Raw genomic sequence first — 21,536 nt, 5'->3', positions numbered from 1 at the left:
CTTCACACCAATTTTTTAATTTCTAGGACTAAGATAGTTAGTCCCGCCTGTGAGTATAAGAATCCAATTTTGCTATCAAATCTTGTGTAAACATTTTTAGACTGAAATACCTGCAGTTTAAATATTTTGCAAGTCGTCATTATAAATTAGCATTTTTTCTGAATTAAAGCTTAAAAATGGCAAAGGGACCTTGCTCCATAAAGTTCATCAGCAAAAACAAAACAAGTTGCAAAAAACCAGTTGCAGAAGTTAATTTATTAGCACAACAGTGAACAAAAGTAGTTAAAAAGACATGGTATATGAAATATAATATAAATATAACATAGACTAGCCCAATTACTAAGTCAAGAGAACCTAGGTTCTAAAAATAAATAAGTGTAAGTAGTAAATTGGTGGAGGTTAGAATGCTGGAAGAAAATGAATAATAGACAAGCGTGAAGTAAATACGAGTTGTATTGCAATTCCAGATGTGACCTAGAAATCGGGACCCAATATGGGATATCGCGACAGAGCCCACCTTCGAGCAGTGGTCACGGCATTCGCATTAGCTTCAAGTGTGTTATCCAATCCCTGGAATGGTCTAAATGCTATTTTTTTCATAGGAGTTAGTGACCTAATATCTGGGCATGTCAATGATTGCATTCCTATTTCAATTTTGGCAGGAGCACAAATACTTGTTTGTGTCGCTATACCATACGGTTGGAATCTGACCGTACTATTTTCCCTTTTTACATTTTCCAGAAATTGAGTACCGCAACTTTTTGTTTCAATCATTTGCGCACAAGCTTTATCTTTAAGCCTATGCTTACTATATGATTTTTTAGGAATAACAGGATTCGTTTTGTTGCATAGGCGCTTGTTACTACACTTACAATTACTATTATTTTGGAGTGCTCTTTGACGCACTAGCGTATTGCAGTGGTTATCGCAGCGGAATGACCCTGACATATTCGTATTAACAGCCATATCAGCAAGATCCTTTTTTAAAAGTATCTCTGATGATTTGAAACGGTTTAAGATATTCTTACTCCCATTTGAACTTCTGGGCCCAAGATTCTTTACGATTTTCTTTTTTTCGATAATGATTGATTTAGTAGGTCTCGGCTTCCCATCGTGATCTTCTAACTTTGGACAATGGTATACTGCTCGTGATATTTTTGTTATATGGGGTAAACTGGACACCTGATGTATTCCATTATGATTAGACGATGATGTTGCATGAGCAGGTTCCACTATTTCATCACAAAGTTGCTGGGCTATCCTGGACATTGGTATGGCCGTTTGATGTTGATAGGAGTAAATAGTCATAAATCACAAGTTATTTTAACATTTCCACTGCGGGTGGTAGAATTGTTTATGAAATTTCGTTATTTATGACTACGAAAATTATCTGCTGAATTAATGCATTTTGATTTACTGTCATATTTTGACACACTAACACTCCCATAAAAACCGGAAAAACGTTTAAAAATGATTGTTCCGTCATAAATGCATAAACTTACCCTTTGTGCACTTGAATGTAATATATTTATTTTACTTTGTTAATAGCAAATATTACCTGAACATACCTAGTTTCTAAAATCGCTTTGCTGCCCGCCACTAGTTGTATGTAAAGAGATAAATATATCGCCGCTACTTTGTTTTGAAAAAAGGCGGTTAAATAATAATAAAAAAAACCGATCCGATGTCCGTGCGTTTTGTGTACGTATGTATACGTTATTTCTTTTACGTTTCGTTCTTATAAAAAAATAACTGTCAAAACTGAAAACAGCAGGGCTACTACGAAACTCAAAGTTCGTGTCGTGCGATCCCTCTGATACTTATACTATTTAATACGAGAGTGAGAGGAACAGTACGATACGAACGAACTTCGAGTTACGAGTTTCATAGTAGCCCTGCTGTCTCCTGTCATTGTCATGTATGTAAGTCAGGCAGGGTGACAGGTTTGTTTGTTTATATGTTTGTTTTGTTTGATATTACTTGGCTTGATCGAGCTCAGTCAAACCATTTAAAATAATTATAGTTGCTGCCGTATGAAAAAAGAGTAAATTCATAAAACAAACAACAATGTGGGTGTTTGGTTACGGATCTTTAATATGGAAGGTTGATTTTCCTTACGAAAAAAAACTTGTAGGTTATATTAATGGATATCTTAGAAGATTTTATCAACATAGCGTTGACCACAGAGGTGTCCCTGAAAAGGTTAGTACCCATTCAATTGGCTGTATCTTGATTCGATACAATGTTTGCTTCTGTTTAACTAGGTACTTTTTTGCATTATTTTATTTTATAATCAAAATTTAAATCCTGATTACAACACTATACTATGGCCCGTTCCCAAACCAACGAAAACATACATTCAATCACGCTACCGAACAGTAACTACTAGTAATAAGTAGGTAATACAGACAACATAAATTAAAGTAAATTTGCTAAAAACTAACCTGATTCAATTTAGACCATACCAGAGATTACCTTTAAAAATTGATTATTTTTACCAAAATAACAAAATTGAATTCACAAAGAATTGCACACTTCTTGGTTTAAATATAGACGAAAACATTAACTGGAAAGCCCACATTGAAACCATTGCTGTTAAATTGGCTAGATTTGCTTACGCACTCAGACAAATAAAGATAAACACTGACTTAAAAACCGCAATCTGCGCTTATCATGCTTTTGCCCAGGCATGGCTCCAATACGGTATAATACTGTGGCGCAATAGTGTAAATGTCGAAGACCTATTTTTATTGCAGAAGAGATGCATAACTGTACTAACTAATATAAAGAACTGTGAAAGCTGTAGACCATATTTTTCAAAATATTTTTTTTTAACACTAACTTCACTATACATCCTGGAAATCTGTAAATTTGTTTGGAAACACAAAAACTTGTACAATAAACCTAAAAACATATATAAAGAAGAGCATAACTTGCGCAATAGGCATAAATTAGTAATGGCCATTCCAGCTAAATTAAAAATACTATGAAAGGCCCACATGCAATGGCTATAAAAATTTTCAAGAAGATTCCGAAAGTTATAGCTGAAGAAGAAAGTTATATGACTTTTGTCAATAAGCTAAAACATATCTCATAGACCCCCCTACTCCCCTCTCCCTACTCTCTTCAGGAGTTTATGGAATAGGAACTAGGCGATCCACATTTATGGAATATTAAATAATATAAGTAGGTATAATAAATGTAAGATATGTATAGATGTAAGATATGTTAATGTTTTATAAATATGTAATAAAAGAATTATGTTAATAAATATAAATGTTGCTACGCCCTTGTAGGGTCCATGTTTGTACTGGCTATAATTAAGAATATCTTATAAATACCATGGTTGCAATAAATAAATAAATAAATAAACGGTCTGGGTTTGGTGTGAGTGCCTACTATGGTCTATTCTGATTTATAATAAACTAGAGTTTACCCGCGGCTTCGCACGCGTAAATCATTAGATACAGCAGTTGAATTGAAATTCTGGGATTTTACAATTTTTTAACATTGCATTAAAAGCCACTATGCCAAACTTCGTAACTCTAAGCCCAACGGTTGTTATTTCGAGATTGTAACATCAGGATAAAAAGTAGCCTATATGTTATTCCAGATGTTCAGCTATCTACATACCAAATTTCATCCAAATCCGTCATTCCGTTTTAGCATGAAGGAGTAACAAACATACACACACACACACACACAAACTCGCATTTATAATATTAGTAGGATTGTGGTTCAAGTGCCATCATATTCTTTTGCACAAATACCCAAATCCTCCCACATGATATCTTTAGGTCTGAAATAAGGGTCTTCCCTGACATACATACAAATGAAAAGATGTACTTACACTGGTTTTTTTTTCAGCCTGGTAGGGTAGTTACATTAATAGCTAGCAACAACCCCAACAGCACTGTATGGGGCGTAGCTTACAAGATCAAAGAAGAAGACATAGAACATGTGACCAAATACTTGGACTTCAGAGAAAAGAATGGTTATTCCAAGAAAACTTTGACATTCCATCCTAAAGACGAGATGCATGAACCTTTTGAGTTGACATTGTATGTTGCTACTGAGGATAATGAATCTTTTGCAGGTATAATGTAAATAGAGATGTCACTTTAACCACAGCTTCATTCACACCATCAAATCTGGCATTTGAATTTGAAATTGTTTTTCAGTGGTCAGTCTTGTCTCTGGGAAAACGCTGGTTATCATTATCGCCTAGGTACTATGTATTTATGTATGTATCTATCTATGTAAGTATGTTTATCCATTGTCTAGTACCCATAACACAAGCTTCTCTTACTTTGGGACTAGGTAAATTGGTGTCCCATAATAAAATATTTTATTTATTTTCCGTAGTAATTTTTGTTGCTGGCAGTAAAAGGGTTTTTTTTTAAATATGGGTCTGTCCATTGGAGGCCAATTTGCCAGTGTCTAGTAGGTTTTGCCGTTGTACACTGAAAAAATATATCTAGAAAACTAAATTATAGTAAGTGTTAAAAGGAGAAAATTGTTTATTGCTTCCTCATCGCAAATAAAATTTAATAATAAGTACTCATAGCTACGTTATCTTTATCAAGATATCAGTACATTTATTATTACCTATTTACCTAAATGTGTACAGCAATATTGACTTATCAGAGAAACTGCACTGTGCACTACATTGTATAGTTACACATGACTTTGTTTCAAGAGGGATTTTATATTCTGTGTATATGGACAAAGAGTTGAGTTTACCATATTGCGACTAGCAAAAGAGGAGCACTTGTTTTTTTTATTACTATGTTATATGGAAATCATGCTTTCATACAAATATAGTTTCATCAATTTTATTATCAAATAGATGAAACAAAACTGTGAATGATATGGGTTCAGTTATTTTGATGTATCTTTTAAGTTTTGCTCTATATAAGAATACATAAATAGGTATACATATTTTACATGGCATTTAATTATTTTTTTAAATTTAAGTTTGCAACCCAAAAATTCACATCACATCACATTAGAAAAGTTTCATTGTGTTATTTAAGTTAATTTTACTTTTGTTAATTAAAACTTTTGATTATTGTATGGAAACAGAACCAAAATTAAAACTGTTAATAGACATCTATGCATATAGCATTTAATTAGGATAATTACTGCTGTCTTATAAAATAAAATTTCAAATCTGTTTATAGAACAAGTAAAACGCGAACTATAAACTAATAACTTTTCTCAACCGCGCCCTTATGATCGATACATCGATCGATCTATGCAAAAAATGTGTATTCATGCTGCTACTCCACTCCCACATGGTAAGCGCGCTTTCACAAATAGGCATTTTTGTCTCGCGACTGTAGCGCTACTCGTATCCGTACATATTTAAGTAGCGTAGCTGCTGGGTTACTACGAAACTCGAAGTTCGTGTCGTGCTGTCCCTCTGACACTTACACTATTTAATACGAGAGCGAGAGGGACCGCACGACACGAACTTCGAATTACGAGTTTCGTAGTAGCCCTGCTGCAGCGCGACATCCGCGCGATGGTCGCGCGACAGAAGCGCGACTGCAGCGCTCCGACCTAGCGGTGGCGGATACTGTGAAGCGCGGCTGTCGCTAGCGACGGCGTCGCGACTTAGCCGCGCTACAGCCAAGGACTAGCTGTGCAACGCTTCAGCAGAGCTACTACGAAACACGAAGTTCGTGTTGTGCGGTCCCTCTAACACATATACTATTTAATACGCGAGCGAGAGGGACGGTACGATACGAACTTCGAGTTTCGTGCTTCGGAGTAGACCTTCAGTTGCGCGACAAAAACGCCTATATGAGAAAGCGCTCTAAGAACATCCACAAAATATCGCCTTATTTATTAAATGAACTAAAACCGGTTTACTGAATGATGTTTATAAAACTTTGATTGTTGCAGGCCCAGCTCCAATAGAAGATATAGCTAAGCAGATAGTTAATTGCAAAGGCCCTAGTGGTCCTAACAAAGAGTATTTATATAATCTCGCCATGGCCATGAGGGAACTAGTATCTGACGCTAAAGATGATCATCTTTTTACACTCGAAAACGAGGTAAGAAAAATGGATCCAGATATAAAAATCAACTGAATGTGATAAAAAAGCTAGTGAAATTATATTATATTCCATGTTTTGAAATAAAATTTATTTATTAAAATGTTTTTTTTTTTTAATTAAAATGGAAGAAAAAATATGTTCTGTGAAAAACGTTTATTTATCAAAATAACTTAATTAAAATGATGTTAAACTTGAATACAAAACGTGTAATACATAAAATACCGCCGATAAAAATTATATAAATATAGAGTTACCTAATTAACGGGAAGGAAGTAAGAAATAATAGCTTCCATTGTACATTGAACATAAATAAAATTATAATTATGGAGTGTTTAGCAATATTATTCCTTATACTACTTTTGTAGTACATACATAATTCAATTTAATTTGGTTGCCATGGCTGAGCAACTCTATACAGAACAGTAAAGAAAAATCCATACAATAAACATGATATAATATATTGCCGTGATATAGATTGCCGTCTATCAATTTACGATGTTAGACGCCCTTAGTCCTTAAGGAGCATTGTTATATTAAGAGTTATTAGTTGTCGGACTCATTTTTATAATACGCCCAACCTTTACGATAGTTAAGTTGTTGTTAGGTACTAAGAATTCGGTAGATAGGGAGTGTCACATGGCACTTACTTTTTATCAACTATTTGATAACCCAGCCATTGCATTTAGATAAAAAGTCGAGTAGAGGAAGTCTGCGGCTTAATTATAACATAAATAATTTATCAAAATACTACAGGTTCTCTAAAAAATATTCCTAAATGTAAACTGACGTCATATCTTTATCACCAATCAACTTTGATAGTCTTTGGCAGGTGTATTTAAGTGATACATTGCATCAACTACCTACACAATATAATCTATTTATCATTAGGTATAAAACTACTTTTCCTTTTTATTACGCCTGAGAAGTTTATCCAAGAAGCTTCTCTTTCGCTTCACTTTTTTCAGGTCTATCTTATGCTCGAGGTCATCACCTTCTACCGTCATTTTTTCCAATAAGTCTGGGATTGTTAAGTCTATTATATTATCTATGGGTGGCCTCTTTGCAGATTCTCTACTAAGTTGTCGTTTAAATATAGATAATTCGGGTACTTCATCATTCTTTTCTGCTAACTCTGTCAGGGATACTTTGGAGTCTCTCTCTTTATGGTTATTCAACTTTTCTTCTGCTTCTGCAATGACAGTCTCCGGGCCATTGTGCACTATATCTTTTGGTTCATCTTCAGCTTTTTCTTCAATAACTAAACTAACTTCAGTTTCGGTTTTATTGTTGAACACATCCTCATCTTCAGGTTTGGTGATCTTATCCTCTAAATATTTCTTACTGTCTGCACTGTCTACACTAGCCATGCTAGGAGTAGTTAGTTTAGGAACTGAATCCACTATACGCGGTCTTGTCGGGGGTATTTTCCAGTCAACTGGCTTGCGCTGTGGAGAATACCTTTTAACCAGCTCTTCAAACATTTTCTGGTGGTCAAGTTTTTTCAAAGCTTCTGTGTCTGGTAAGCTCACAATTTTAGTCCTAAATGTTGCTGGATCTTGATTTTCTTTCCCATTATCAACTTCGGTTGGGCCTAAATCTACAACAACCTTTCGAACAGGAGGTGGAGTGGCATAGGGTTCGGCAAACGGGAATTTGTACAGATTAGGACTTTCAATTTTATAGTTGATGGTCCCACTTCTGACCGGCATAGACGCACGGACACCGACACGAGCGAACGGGCTTTCATTAGTGGGCTCGTGTAGATTAGAAGTTAAAAAATCTCTTCTTAACTTAGACAGCCTTCGGGTTCTGTCGGCCATGCTCCGCCTGTAATCCACATCGTCGCTTTGATTCAGCTCCGACGTAAAGTTGTCAGAGTATTTTCTTGTCCGAAACTCGAAGACTTCCGAGTCGTCCGTCCGAGATTCCCTCATGCTTGAATATCCAGGAGCGTTACGTTTAAAATTGGTCGTAGTCTTCCCGTGGTTGGACGTCACTATGGGCTCCACCTCGCGGTAAGAGGGCGCCAGGTTGGTCGGCGACGGCAGCGGAAGGAACACCGTGTCGTGTTTGTCGAACACCTCTCGGCGCTGACTGAACTGATCCACTCCGATGATTTCCCGCGACTTCAAACTCAACGTAGGCGACTTGGCCGCCATTTCTGTTCGATTACAAACCGCAACACTTTTGTTATTGACACTATTTTCCTGTAAACGCACGGTTCTATTTTTATACGGCACACATTATGACTTCACCGGTAACATCGCGTCCACAAAAGCGTTTAGAAAATTTAATTTAACAATAAAGGAGTTTTGCTCCAATCGTCCGTATAAGGCGAGCCGTTCGCGATATATGGTGACTGATTAATTGAGTGTTCGCGATAAGATATTGGTCGTATAACGTAGGCAACCTGGGTAGTTTCTTTATCTTTTCGGCGAGCAAAGCAGTTGAGTAAATAGAAGCGGCGCGCGTACACAATCGTCTTCGCAATTAATCGCGGGAGGAGTGAAAGCCGCGCGGAGCCGGCGCGCGCGCTCGCCTCATTATGTAATGATAATGAATATTAAAAGGCAAAATGCCCCAAATACGCTAGACCTACTTAGCGGTTCATTGTTAATTACTATTCGACGCATTAAGTCTATCAATAGCAGAGTCAATATTTGCTTCCTACCTAAAGGATTGAATACAGTTTGTAGGTTGTGGGTAAATTCGGCACTAATTTAAGATCAGTTAACTTTTGAATTAAAAACTTGTTTATTTTTACTTCCTACATAGCTCATTAAATACTTACCTATTTACACTTACTAGTTCAGTACCTACCTACGAATAGTTAATCCATTTTTTTTATTACATAGTTTTAGAGTTAGGTAAATTCAAATTATCGAGTCGTACCTACATAGGTATATTTATTTGCCCGTAGGAATGTGCACGTAGTAGGTAACTATTAAATATTTAAATAACAGCAAAAAGTGTAGATACCCTTTAAAATGTATTTTTCTTACGGATTTAGTTTTATCTATTCGAAGTAATCTATTTTAACCTTCAGTAATTGATGCCCTTGTGTTCGTAAATAAAAATTAATACGTTTACACATTTATTAGACTAAAAATTCAATTATTTCGTACGGAACTTTGAGGGTAGATTTTTTGTTGTAAGTAGGTCCGTTTCCGTATTAACATTGGTTATACACTAACCGACGCCTCTTCATAGTAGTTCAAAACAAACACGTTGATACTTGAATGTCCGAAAGAAGACAAAAGTGCTAAAATGTGAAGGTTGTCATTTCCATACGAATTGACAGACAATGATCTCATTCCATTTGCATACAGTTATGGCGCGAACTTCTAAGCTGATTACTAAACTAAAAAAAATACTTCACTCACGACAATATTCTGACTGGAAGTTCAATGTTGAAAGAATTACAAACTTAAGTCTCTTAGCGACGCAGGTAGCAATATTTTTACATCCCACTAATAGTATAAATTTCTAAATGCGAAAGTTTGTAAGTCTGTTTGTTCTCTCTTCACGTCTAAATCCAAGATTTAGATAAAATTCGGTACTTAGTGAAGGACATAGGATAGTTTTTATCCCGGAAAATTGCATAGTTCCCGCGGAATGGCGATAAATGAACGCGGTCGCAGTCGCGATCGCGAGCTTCCGCTAGTGGAAATTAATATAAGGACGGATGTAATTTCTGTTTCTATAAAAAAAATCGTGTTTGGACTTAGGTTCACTCATAAATTAAATAGATAGGTACCTACATCCAGACAAATGTTTTAAATTAGGTGCCAATTAAGAGGTTGTGACGTAATGTATCTAAGTAGTTAGGTATGTACATAAGTACCTACAACAGGATAAATAATGCTCTTTGAATGTTATTCTGTTTTATTAACTTTCGTGGATAAAAAAAATCCTATGCCCTTCCTATGCTCGATTACATCTACCTATCAATTCAGCGGTTTAATCGTGAAGAGGGTTAGGTACCTACTCTGTTAAGGACAGACAGAGTTACTTTTGCATATAGGTAATATTATAGTTAGGATAGTATACTTGCCGACCTGAATTTAAGGTTAGTCATTAATCTAACAATAGTGTAAAAAATTAATCAATATTACGGTTAAGTAACCATAGAGCATAGGTACAAATTAGTGTCCTACATATCAGCCACATGTAGTAAATAGGTACCTACCTACAAGTGTATGTTCTATTCTATTCCTAGATAAGGAAAATGTGGTGAATCACTCGTAGGTACCGTTATCTTTACTTATATCTTGACTACTTAGAAAAACCTAGTTGAGTAGGTAGGTAGGTACTGATTACTGAAGCAAAATGTACAGGAACAAAAACACACTTCAGGGATTACGGATGTACTCCATGGCATGGGGGGGGGGGGGTAAACTTTAAACTGGTGACGGATGGATATTCCGGAATTATGGGAGTTTCCTTTGATTTCCTTAGTAAAAACAATATTTTTTTTAAGCCCGTCAGGTGGATTATTATTGTACACGAATTGTTCTTTGGTCAACCAAACTAAAATGGCCTCCAACACTAGATTACGCCACGCTTTGCGATCTTGAGTCAGCTCTTGCCAGCCTTCGACCCCGAGGTCCAAAAGGTGTTTCAGGACCTCGTCCCTCCAGCGGTACCTGGGACAACCAACCGGCCCACGTCCACTCGGTTAATAATAGGGGTCAAAAAAGGTGAGCGGCGTAAGTTTCGATGTTAGCGAACATCGTAAGAGACGCCACGAGCTTTTTTTGACTTATTTATACAACGTTGCCTACAATACTTTTTCTACGACTATGTACTTATTAAGTAAAATACAAAATTAGAGAAAAAAGTAAAGTTGAACTTTTTCATACTTTAAAATAAAGTAAGGCAAATGTAAATATAAAAAAAAAAACAAACGAGTGCGAAATATGAAAATTACACAATATGTCTGAGTGCGCGTATTGCAGCAGCCGCTGACTCGCGTTGCTCCGAAGACGAAGGGCTACGGATTAGCCCGAAACATGTCGAGCTAAACTCGATTTAAGACGTGAGTTATCCGGGTCAATATATTTAATATGAGTGAGTCTCACGGTATTTTTATGTTCAAAATATGTCTAAGCTTTTGTTTTCAATTCATGTTAACTTGACAGTGACGATTTTAAAAAATACGTATTTCAAATAGGCTAGAATTAGAAGACACCTTGTGTATTTTAATGGCTTTCCTACTACTAAAAGAAAAGTCAGTTTTAGTGACTATACTGCTTGTTGCTACTTTACTAATAATAGATTAATTATGTCAATGTTATATTACTAGGTTTATATACGAGTGTAAGCGATAATCGATACATAAGTAGGGTAGGCAACACGATATCAGTTAACGTATCAAGTACATAGATAAAATTAAAATAATCTTCTAGAAGGCGTGACGTAAGTTTTAAGAAGTGGCGAAATATCCAACAGCACTTTTATGTAACAGCTTTCTTTTGAACGAGGATTTTATGTTTGTAATTAGTATCTTAAGAATGATCTAAACATAGTTTGGATTAGTAAAGAAAATTACCACCAACCAAACCAGTATCCCCCAATCCAAAAAGAGGGATGTTATAAGTTTGACGTGGCTGTCTGTTTTATTATAGCTCCCAAACGGATGGACCGATTTTGATGCGTTTTATTAATCATAAAATAATTTAACAGGTGCCATGTCTCGAAGCTGTGTGCAGCGTTCTTTTGACACGTCCCCATAGTAAGGATAAAGCAATGTAATGTCCTCTTAGTAATTTTCATTGATTATCTAAATGTAGTTTAAGAATAAAAATAATATAACATAGTAATAAAATTTATTATTTATCGAAAGAACAACTGCATTATTTACATCACGTACCAGTAAAATCACTCATGAGGCACATATGTCTCATGGGACAGGGAACCTGTTAATCGAGATAACTAAGGTAAACTTCAGTAAGCTAGTTGAGAGTAAGATAAATACGAACTTTTCCGACAAAACACGATGGCAAAACATTATTTACTACATCTGTGGCGTTGGTTTAAAACTTTTAAAATGGAAAATTCCAGGCATATCGCCATAATACGACAAGGAAACATGACGAGGAAATAAATTGAACTGTTTGTTATTCTGGTGATTGTTTATTAATATTTTAAATATGTTTATACATATGATCTAACATCACATTATTATTTGAGATATAAATTATTATTATTAGGTACAAATTCAAATCTCTGTAACTAGGAACACCTACAGTAAGCTTATAAATTAATGCCGTCTTGCAGTAAAAATAAATCTAGATTTAGTAATATCTACTAGTTAGATTGAACTTAACACTTACGTCCACTTACAGGCTTTTTAATCTAGGTTTAAGTGGTCTTAAGTCCTGTCAGATCCATACAAGAACTGTCAGTTTAAGCCTTAAATCGAGATTTAAAAAAGCCTACAAGACTTCCTAAATCGAGATTTTTTATTCTGTCAAATGGCCATAAAAGCATTATGGAATATTTACGATTTCGATAGAATTTCTTTCAAAGCAAGTTCAATTTTCAGCTGTATGCATGCGACTCTCTCTTGAAATATCTGATTAATCAAACTCAGTCTCTTCTGTTCCAACATAGCGTTTTCTTTGATCAGTCTCTGTCTCAATTCTTGCTCTTCGGGCGTATAATTCTCCTTGTCCTCCTTATAACAGTGCAAATTGCCTTCCTGTTTATTTTTCAATGCCACATGACTCCTTAGTTTCACTATTTCAAACTGTTCAGAATTGATTTTAGCTTGTAAAAGAGATTTAAGTTGTAAATACTCAGCGTTTTCTAGTTCCAGCCGTAGCACTTTCAGTTCTTTTTCTGTTAGTTTGGGTTTCTCTTCAAACGGTTCGGATGGTGGCGTTTCTTCGAATTGAGGGGGAGGCGATTCTTTTATGTCCGTCTCGAATTTCAGATCGAAGTTGTCTTCGAATTCGACAGGGAATGTAGGGTCAGTATTGGGGGATTCGAACTCTTTTGTTTCTGTAAAAACTGGGAATGAGTCTGTTGATGGAGTTATAGGTTCTACTGGTCCGTCGACTTGAGTTTCGTTGGACTGGGAGGTCCGCGGGGCGGGCTCATCTTCTGTTTTTTCGTCGATAGATGGCTGTTGCGGCGGAAGCGAATGTGGCTCAACTGATTTCTGGACCGATCTCAGTTTTCTCTGTGAATGAAAAGCGGTTATTTAAAATGTAAAACTTGTATTGGCATTGCATCGCTAAGGATAGGACTCGAGATTGATTAGAAAGGTATTTGGAACAAAAACAAACAACAACTTTAAGACATGTTTTTGTTCAGAAATAAAATTATCACTTAACCTATTTCATTAACACATAACAAAAATTAAAGAGATATTCATAAACAGATAAACACTTCACAAGTATTTATTTGTTCTAATAATACAGTCGTTTCTGAATGCGTCCAAGTCGTCGCGAAATTTGAAACGACTGGCAAAACTTAGCTGCCGACAGGGGAAGTTGGAAATCAGAGGGAGAGGGCTTTGCCCAGCAGTGGGACAGAAAATGGCTAATAAAAAACAAAGTCGGGAATCGTCAAAATATCTTATTTTTTTATCTTGTTATTTAAAACTGTTTATTTCATGTGTTTTATGTACAACTAGCTGTTGCCCGGGGCTTCGCCCCCGTTGTAATTTTTCTAAATTTTCTTCCATAAAAACCTTCTCCTGACAATAACGAACACAACAAAAAAATAACTAGCGAAATCAGTCCAGCCGTTCCCGAGTTTTGCGCTTAGCAACACATTTTACGATTCATTTTTATTTATACAGATAAAGAGTTATACGATACATACATTTTGCTTTTATAATTAGAATCGAAACTACGAAAAATAAATTATAGGCAAAAACAGGACACAATTGAGCTGAAATCACGAGAGTTACCTGTATCTAAATCTGTAATTGGCTAAAATTAATCTTATCGCTCTGACAGTGTATATTCTAACATGGAATAGCTAAAGGGCACCTCAACCAAGGTCACTGATAGATTTACTATCAGTCACAACTCGTGTAAATATTGGAATAATGTAAGTAAACATTTTACATGTACCAGTGCCTGTTCGATTATACCTGTCGATACTTTTTAAGTCCAGGATATTTTCAAGTTTATTTTATTACACTTTATAGCCTTAAGTTTGGCGGATCCGCGTTCTAAGCGTACCAGGGGTTAAACCTTTTTAACATTTTATCATGCAAGCAGCATTCCTGTTTTTTTACATGGCTTATTTTGAGTTTGTCTCAAAAGACAGCAACAATTGTAGATTGTACAGCAAGAGCATAAAACGAGCCATTTTACCCAAGACGTTCAATATAGCCGCCCGAGCCGGTACGGCGAGGGTGGATAGACACGTCGAGGGGAAAATGGGTTTAATGCTCAAGTTTTACACTCTACTTTTCACTTCAGCAGAATGAGAAGTAAAAATCACTTCTCGTGCTCGTAAAGTTCGTATTTATGCTGGATCTAGGCGACACAAAATTACTTTTTATGCTCTAGTGCATAAAGTAAATTCTTCGTGTAAGACCAAGGAAATCAGGTGTCAACAGCCACAAACAAAAAGTTTCTATATACAGTGGTGGTCATGTAATTAAGAACGATTTGAAGTTCCAGATTATTTTTAACTAAATCACGTCATGTGTAGTCGTGGTTCCTTCTTAGAAGTAACTAGTTACGTTATGAAATAGCCACATGAATAGAGCAAACGGGATTAAGAATAAATAATAAATTGCTGACATTTTTTTACAAATTTTGTTTTTATTCTCTTTAGTAACAAATTAAAATAGTAATGAAGCTGGACAAATAATTAAGAACGATTATTGAACTGCTCGAAAGTTTTTTTATTTGAAACTTAGATTAACTAAATCACACTAACGTGAAGTTTGTACAGAAAAAAAGGAATTTAATACATTTTAACTAAAATAATAGTTAGTAGCATGTCCACGGCTTTTTATTACTGCCTTACACCGGCGAGGCATTGAATCTATCAATTTTTGACATTTCGCAAGAGATATAGAGTTCCATTCTTCTAAGAATACGTCATACAGTTCTCTTAAATTGCCACACTGTCGATTTGAAACCTTTTTCTTGACTTCGCACCAAAGATGCTCTATTGGGTTAAGATCGGGGCTGTTGGCTGGCCAATCTAAGACAGAAACTGATTGCGATGTGAGGAATTCCTTAATGGTACGTGCAGTATGCTTGGGATCATTGTCATGCTGGAATGTCCAAATAACCGGAAGCACGCCTTCAGCATATGGTAACATTGTTTCTTCCAGTATGTTTTTGTATTGAAATTGATCCATGTTTCTTCTATCAGCCTAACAGGTCCAACACCATGTCCAGAAAACATCCCCAAATTTTTACATTTCCCCGCCATGCTTTAAAGTCACTTTTGTGTACTTTGGGTCGAATGCTTTATTTGAAGGCCATCTTACATATCGTTTGCCATCAGAACATACCCTATTTATTTTTGTCTCGTCAGAAAAAGAACGTTTTTCCACTGTCTGACTGTCCAGTTTCATATCTTCTTGCAAATGCAAGCCGGGCTTGCCTATGACACCGTTTCAACATAGGCACCTTCCTTGCTATCCTTCCGTGCAACTTTTCTTCTACCAAACGCCTTCGAGTAATGCGTGCCGAGATTGCTGAAGGGTGTTTTCGCCAAAATATTTTTTTCTTAACTCATTAGACGGTATTAGACCCTTTAAAAGGATTTTGTTTTGCCAAACGAACGATATTTCGATCATCTCGACGAGATGACTTTCTTTGTCTAGGTACACGCGGAACATTTGAAGTAGTTTGAGACGTGGCAAAATGCTTTATGGCGTGGAAAAACCATAGTTTTTGAACATTGCAGATGATCGGCTATGTGTTTATACGACCAATTCTTGTCGCAAAGTTTTAGTATTACTTCTCTTGTAGATTTATCACAACTTTTATTTTTCCCCATTGTTTTTATATGAAGCAATCGCCTTTAAGACTTTTACGGCACTAAATGGCGCCAAAATTATTCGAATAATAACCTAAAACCACAAAGCGGCCGTCTGTTCTCTATATAAATTTGAATAAAAAATAAACTATTCAGCGTTCTTAATTATATGACCAGCCAGTAAGTAGTAATACTAGGTTAGATGTAATGTATAAAGTTTATATATTTATTTTTTAGCCAATTATATGTATAAATGAGTTTACCGCTAGTACGGAAAAGTTTTACGATACCGAGAGAAGTACAAAAATATACATGCAGTTAGTAACACTTGTCAGTTTGAAAAAATCTTCTCTATAAAAATCGTTCTTAATTAAATGACCACAACTGTATAATAACTTTTAATTTATAAAAAACTAAAAATTTATAATTATACATATAGTAATGCATGAAAAATAAAAGGTAACTGGTAAGTAAACGATTGTTTCCACTGTTGCTATTTAATTTCCTCTCAATCGAAGTGAAAAGCAGAGTGTAAAACTCGAGCTTTTTACCCATTTTCCCCTCGAACGTGTCTATCCACACTCGCCGTACCGGCTCGGGTGGCCATATGAACGTCTCGGGTAAAATTACTCGTTTTATGCTCTTGTTGTAATCTACTATTGTCACTTTATTCGTGTTGTTTTGTTAACATTGTATATCCATGCAAAAATATCTTTCTACCACGTTCCTAAGCTAAGCCGCGGCCAAAAGGATGGCGAGACTACAAGGATTCCTTGTTCATACGGATCCCCAAGTACCTACCTTCAGCTGCGTGACGATTCTCTGCGCCTCCCACAGCTGCTGGTCCCTGGCTGCTGTTATGAACCCCGCGTGCATCTCCGCGTGGATCTGACTCAGCAGCGACTCCTGCTTCCTGAGTTCCGCACTCATCTCCTGCGCCGAGTCCGGGAAGTCGGCCGGTATCGTCAGGAGAGGCGGCACGTATCTGGTAGACACGCAAACTTTTTTTTAAAGGCGGGCTACAGACCAAACCCATCTTGAGTTGTTGGTACTTATGGGTGGTGGGGATCATTTCATCAGATGACCCGCATGCTCGTTTGGCTCTCCCTCTCATATTGGGCGAGCGGATGCGGTAGCCATAATTACCAATCCGTCCTGGAATTGCGAGTCGAATGCGTCATTGCAGTACTCGCGTGCTGTTTTCAGTTTCATTCACGATGACGCGTGCCGTGGTTCTTATTACAATGTTATTAATGTCTAATTTTGACAAAATCACGCGTCTTCGTATATACCTTTCATTTTCCGGCGATAATAATTGGTGGGCCACATTTGTAATGAGTTAAGAGCCTATGATTTTAATCAACTCTTGGCGAATAGACAAGATTATTTTTTAAATAAGAAGGAGACAACGAGCGTGTGGGTCACCTGATGGGAAGCAATCACTGCCGCTCATGAACACCCGCAACGCGGGTATATGACAGGTGCCTTGCCGGGTAGATTATCAAGGTAAGCATTTTTTTTAGTTAGTTATTCTGTACTTACTTTTCTAATGTGACCTCTGGAAACAGTTGTTCTGAATTAGTCATCAAGTAGGTAATGAGGTTAAGAGACATGTTGAGCGCTGGGCCCATATACGCAGTTATCGATTGCGCGTCAGCCTGAGTGCACTGAAAATAGATAAAAATATTTTCTAGTCAACTAAGTAGTTTAACTCGACATGTTTCGGGCTAATTCGCAGCCCTTATTCCTAGGAGCAACGCGACTCGGCGGCTGCCGCAACACGCGCAATGCGCGCCACCGCTCTACTCGCGCAACTCACGAATTAGCCCGAAACATGTCAAGCTAAACTCGATTTAAGACGTGAGTTATCCGTTACAATATCATTTAATATTGAACACGTATTTTTTTTGTCACATCGCTCGAAAAACAGATAACCGTTGGGGGAGAAAACTCCTCGAGTGGCGACCACGAACCGGAAGACGAAGAGTTGCCAGGCCTCCCACCAGGTGGACTGACGACATCGTGAGAGTTGCGGGAAACCGGTAGATGTAAGTGGCGAGTTGTGGACGTCTTCCGGCTGATGATGATAATGATGTTTTTTTTTTGTCAATCAAACTAATAATGACAAAGATGTAGCGCGTCAAAGTGCGGGCGCGGGGGCCCGTGACTCGTCTTGCACGTGGAACTTTAACTGGCTTTATCTTCATCATTTTTAGGGTTCCGTACCCAAAGGGTAAAAACGGAAACCCTATTCCTGAGACTTCGCTGTCCGTCCGTCCGTCCGTCTGTCACCGGGCTGTATCTCATGAACCGTGATAGTTAGACAGTTGAAATTTTCACAGATTATGTATAATTGTAGCCGCTATAACAACAAATACTAAAAATAGAATAAAATAAGTATTTAAGGGGGGCTCCCATACAACAAACGTGATTTTTTTGCCGTTTTTGCTAAAGTCTAATGAATGTTGTATAGATGGTACGGAACCCTTCGTGTGCGAGTCCGACTCACACTTGGCCGGTTTTGTTCAATTGACAAAAGTAAAAACGATAAGTATCCAGTATTTTTTGAAACTCACTGACGGAATAATTATACATTTTTAGATAAGCATCCCACTGTACGGTCAAGGACTTTAATTCATGAGCCACCATGGAACCTTTTCACAGTAAACGTCATAGTGACATCGCATTAATTAACAATGAAAATGTTGGTGCTCAAAATCCGTTGGTGCTCAAAACCGCGGGCTAACTAGTTACTTAAATACAATAATAACCCGATGTTTAACAGCGATGAAATCAAAGTGTCGCATGAGCCACCCGAGCAGACTCCTGTTTGGCGGCGGCAGCTTGGCGACCAGGGCGGTCATGGTGGCCTCGCGCTGGGGCTCCGCCATCGCCGTGGCTTGTTCGAACTGACCGTGCAGCTCCTGCGTCAGGATTGACTCCGGTAGTTCACTGACAAAAAATATATATCATGGGACAGTTAAAAGCAATTCGCCTAGCCCCAAATTAAGCAAATCTTGTACTATGAGGTCTATGAGTACTAGGCAAATTAATAATTTGACTCTTTTTATTTCATAAATCACAGCTCGTAATGCATAATGAAAAACAATTTTTAGCTTGGTACCTTTACATGAACAGAGCTACAAAGGTTTGAAATTCAAGATAAGACAGAAAAATATACTTGCATGTGCCATCACACGCAAAAAATCCCCTTAAATCTTTGTAACTTACCTATGTTTTAAAAATAAATCATTAATTCATTCATTCACGCAAGTAGCTTTATACTTAGTGCATAGAAAAAGAAAGGATTTTTTTTCAAATGTCACTATTATCAAATTTCAACCGATTTTTTTTAAAGTAGCGATTACAAGTTTAATATGGATATGACTAGTGCGATTGGTTAGATAGATAGATAGATTTATTTATAAGATATCATGTTGTTTATTGCAATCTTATTAGCAATGCAATTATAATTTAATAAATGTTATTCTTGGAACAAGCTATATGTAAAGAAAAATATGTTATTCCAATTAAAAGAGTTTCATACAGCTCAAATATAATAGATCCAATTTATTACGCACCTTTTTGATAAAAATAAAAACTTACTTTTACTAGTCTTATCCATATTAAACTTGTAATCGCTTCTTCAAATCCGCTCTCTAGTCATGAGTTCCAGGTGCGCTTTGTTTTGGCCAAGGACGAAGAATTTTCGGCGAAACAACATAATATTATAATATAATACCAACCTTATGAAAGCTTTTAGTAAAGCGCAAGCCACCGGCACGTCCCAATGGTAGGGGAAAGTAACCTCGCGATCCATATACAGCTTACGGAGCTGCTGTAATTTGATCTTGTCAGCTTCGGTACGATATACATCTTTGGAGTATAAGCTAAGCTGGGAGCAGTTAGCCTGTTGAAGAAAAAATACACGTATATATTAAATAGTTCTTTCTTTATAATATTAGTTTATCAGAGTCACGATAACAGAAATTATTCCATCAGTTTAATGCATCGATTAATCACATGACTCACTAATCAAGTCCGAACGCACTTGCGTCAGTATCTATCTTTGTCGCAGTGTGTTTCTAAATATTCTTATCTTTTATTATGTATGATTGAAGGTCAATTTAAAAAATCGATATCAAAAAGTGATATCACTTATTGTACCTGGCAACAATACCAACTATCTTCATGTTACATAGTCTATTTTGCCACTTTATTTTCATCATATTGAATAAGGACTTTTAATTTTTGATTGATAAAGTTGCGTTGCGTTGTAAGTATATTGCACTGTAGGTAGCCAAGTAGCTACACTGCACTGAATGTAGCTTACACTGCAACGTAGGCGGCTAACACTGCAATTTTGATAGCTACACTGTACTGCAGGTAGATACACTGCAATGAGGAAAGCACCTAGCTATACTGTACTGTAGCGTAACGTCTTCGTGGATGGCACTAGGTATATACCTACTGTAACGTAGACATCTACACAGCACCTCAGGTAGCACACTGCATAGTGCAGTCTGCACTGAAGGTAAATTATACTGCACTGTAGCTCCCTACACTACAACGTAGACAGCTCACTGCACCAAAGGTAGCTATACTGCGGTTTAGATAGTTATATTGCTATTGCACTGCAGGTAACCATACTGTATAAAATATAAACTATATGGAACGAGGTTCATTACCTGCAGATAGTCAATGGCGTCTCTTACGAGCAGGGGCAAGCTGGTGTCGTCGTGACATCGCGACCGCTCCACCGACTGACTCAGCGGGACGCCGAATATCGGTAGAGCCACTGGAAAAAGAAAAAAAAAACTGTTAAAAAACCGAATTGTAGAACCGGTCTAGATATGTTTAAAAACGAAAAAGCTTTGAAAGTTAGTAGTAGTAAACCGTAAAAATATATACAAAAAAGAGGAAAGTAAAAAAAAAACATAGTTCGGTAGCGAATAAGGCTGCGTTTCCACTAGAGATGTGCGAAGGAATGTGTTTTTCATGAAAGTAGTCATGAGCCAATAGAAACGCTTAATTTACCCATCCTCGCACAGCACATCTCTAGTGGAAATATCCGGGCGGAGCGAGGATAGGTATACGAACCGTTTCTATTGGTTCTAGTGGAAACGCAGCGTTAAAGTCAATTCTATTACAATAAGTGGGTGACATTACAGCAAAGCACGTTGCAAGATAAACAAGCTTGTAAAAAATAGGTGTAACTAATATTAATACGAGTACCTTAGCTTGTAATTTAGACGCGATATACTAAGGCGTAGTTTGTATCGATGATATATAAAATTAATCAATAAACGCGTCCGAAAATAGATCAAATAGTCAGACTTAAAAATAAAATCGATAAAAAAATATTTTACTAAGTGGGGCGAGGTCAATGACTGATCTATGACATTTAATGTTTTTAGTGCTCACGTTATCAATACTTATTAAAATAATCTTATTTTTTAAAGGTTTAATTAGAGCATAGATTAAACAATGAACTAAGACACGGGAAGG

General features: G+C 36.7%; 3 protein-coding genes across 4 annotated transcripts in view; 1 reads left to right on the top strand and 2 right to left on the bottom strand.

The window, feature by feature from the left end:
• The first annotated feature begins 1,912 nt into the window (after window positions 1-1,912).
• LOC141439016 (putative glutathione-specific gamma-glutamylcyclotransferase 2) lies at window positions 1,913-6,169 on the top strand. Its single transcript, XM_074103127.1, has 3 exons — window positions 1,913-2,202; window positions 3,868-4,096; window positions 5,911-6,169. Exons 1-3 carry the CDS (start codon window positions 2,068-2,070, stop codon window positions 6,096-6,098), a joined length of 552 nt encoding a protein of 183 aa, XP_073959228.1. The 5' UTR covers window positions 1,913-2,067; the 3' UTR covers window positions 6,099-6,169.
• Window positions 6,170-6,203: 34 nt separating this feature from the next.
• Window positions 6,204-8,742, bottom strand: LOC141439015 (uncharacterized). Its single transcript, XM_074103126.1, has one exon. The coding sequence runs from the start codon at window positions 8,222-8,224 to the stop codon at window positions 6,962-6,964; it is 1,263 nt and encodes a 420-aa protein (XP_073959227.1). The 5' UTR covers window positions 8,225-8,742; the 3' UTR covers window positions 6,204-6,961.
• A 3,433-nt stretch (window positions 8,743-12,175) lies between these two features.
• Window positions 12,176-21,536, bottom strand: part of Rlip (Ral interacting protein) — a 19,617-nt gene continuing 10,256 nt past the window's right edge. For both annotated transcript variants that reach the window (XM_074103120.1, XM_074103121.1), the window contains 6 exons: window positions 20,717-20,826; window positions 19,775-19,938; window positions 18,800-18,980; window positions 17,571-17,695; window positions 16,830-17,013; window positions 12,176-13,251 (listed from right to left, as the gene is read on the bottom strand). In XM_074103120.1, coding sequence (XP_073959221.1) covers window positions 12,568-13,251; window positions 16,830-17,013; window positions 17,571-17,695; window positions 18,800-18,980; window positions 19,775-19,938; window positions 20,717-20,826 — 1,448 coding nt within the window. In that variant the 3' untranslated portion in view covers window positions 12,176-12,567. The remainder of the gene's footprint in view (window positions 13,252-16,829; window positions 17,014-17,570; window positions 17,696-18,799; window positions 18,981-19,774; window positions 19,939-20,716; window positions 20,827-21,536) is intronic.

This window comes from Choristoneura fumiferana, chromosome 20, assembly GCF_025370935.1.
Source record: "Choristoneura fumiferana chromosome 20, NRCan_CFum_1, whole genome shotgun sequence".
NCBI lineage: Eukaryota > Metazoa > Arthropoda > Insecta > Lepidoptera > Tortricidae > Choristoneura > Choristoneura fumiferana.
The sequence above is the reverse complement of the archived record's forward strand: the minus strand, read 5'-3'. Positions and strand labels throughout refer to the sequence as shown.

Coding starts and splice junctions, on each gene's coding strand:
- LOC141439016 (XM_074103127.1), top strand. CDS start 2,068: ATGTGGGTGTTTGGTTACGGATCTTTAATATGGAAGGTTGATTTTCCT. Junction 2,203..3,867: donor ACAGAGGTGTCCCTGAAAAG/GTTAGTACCCAT, acceptor TTTTTTTTTCAG/CCTGGTAGGGTAGTTACATT. Junction 4,097..5,910: donor GGATAATGAATCTTTTGCAG/GTATAATGTAAA, acceptor TGATTGTTGCAG/GCCCAGCTCCAATAGAAGAT.
- LOC141439015 (XM_074103126.1), bottom strand. CDS start 8,224: ATGGCGGCCAAGTCGCCTACGTTGAGTTTGAAGTCGCGGGAAATCATC.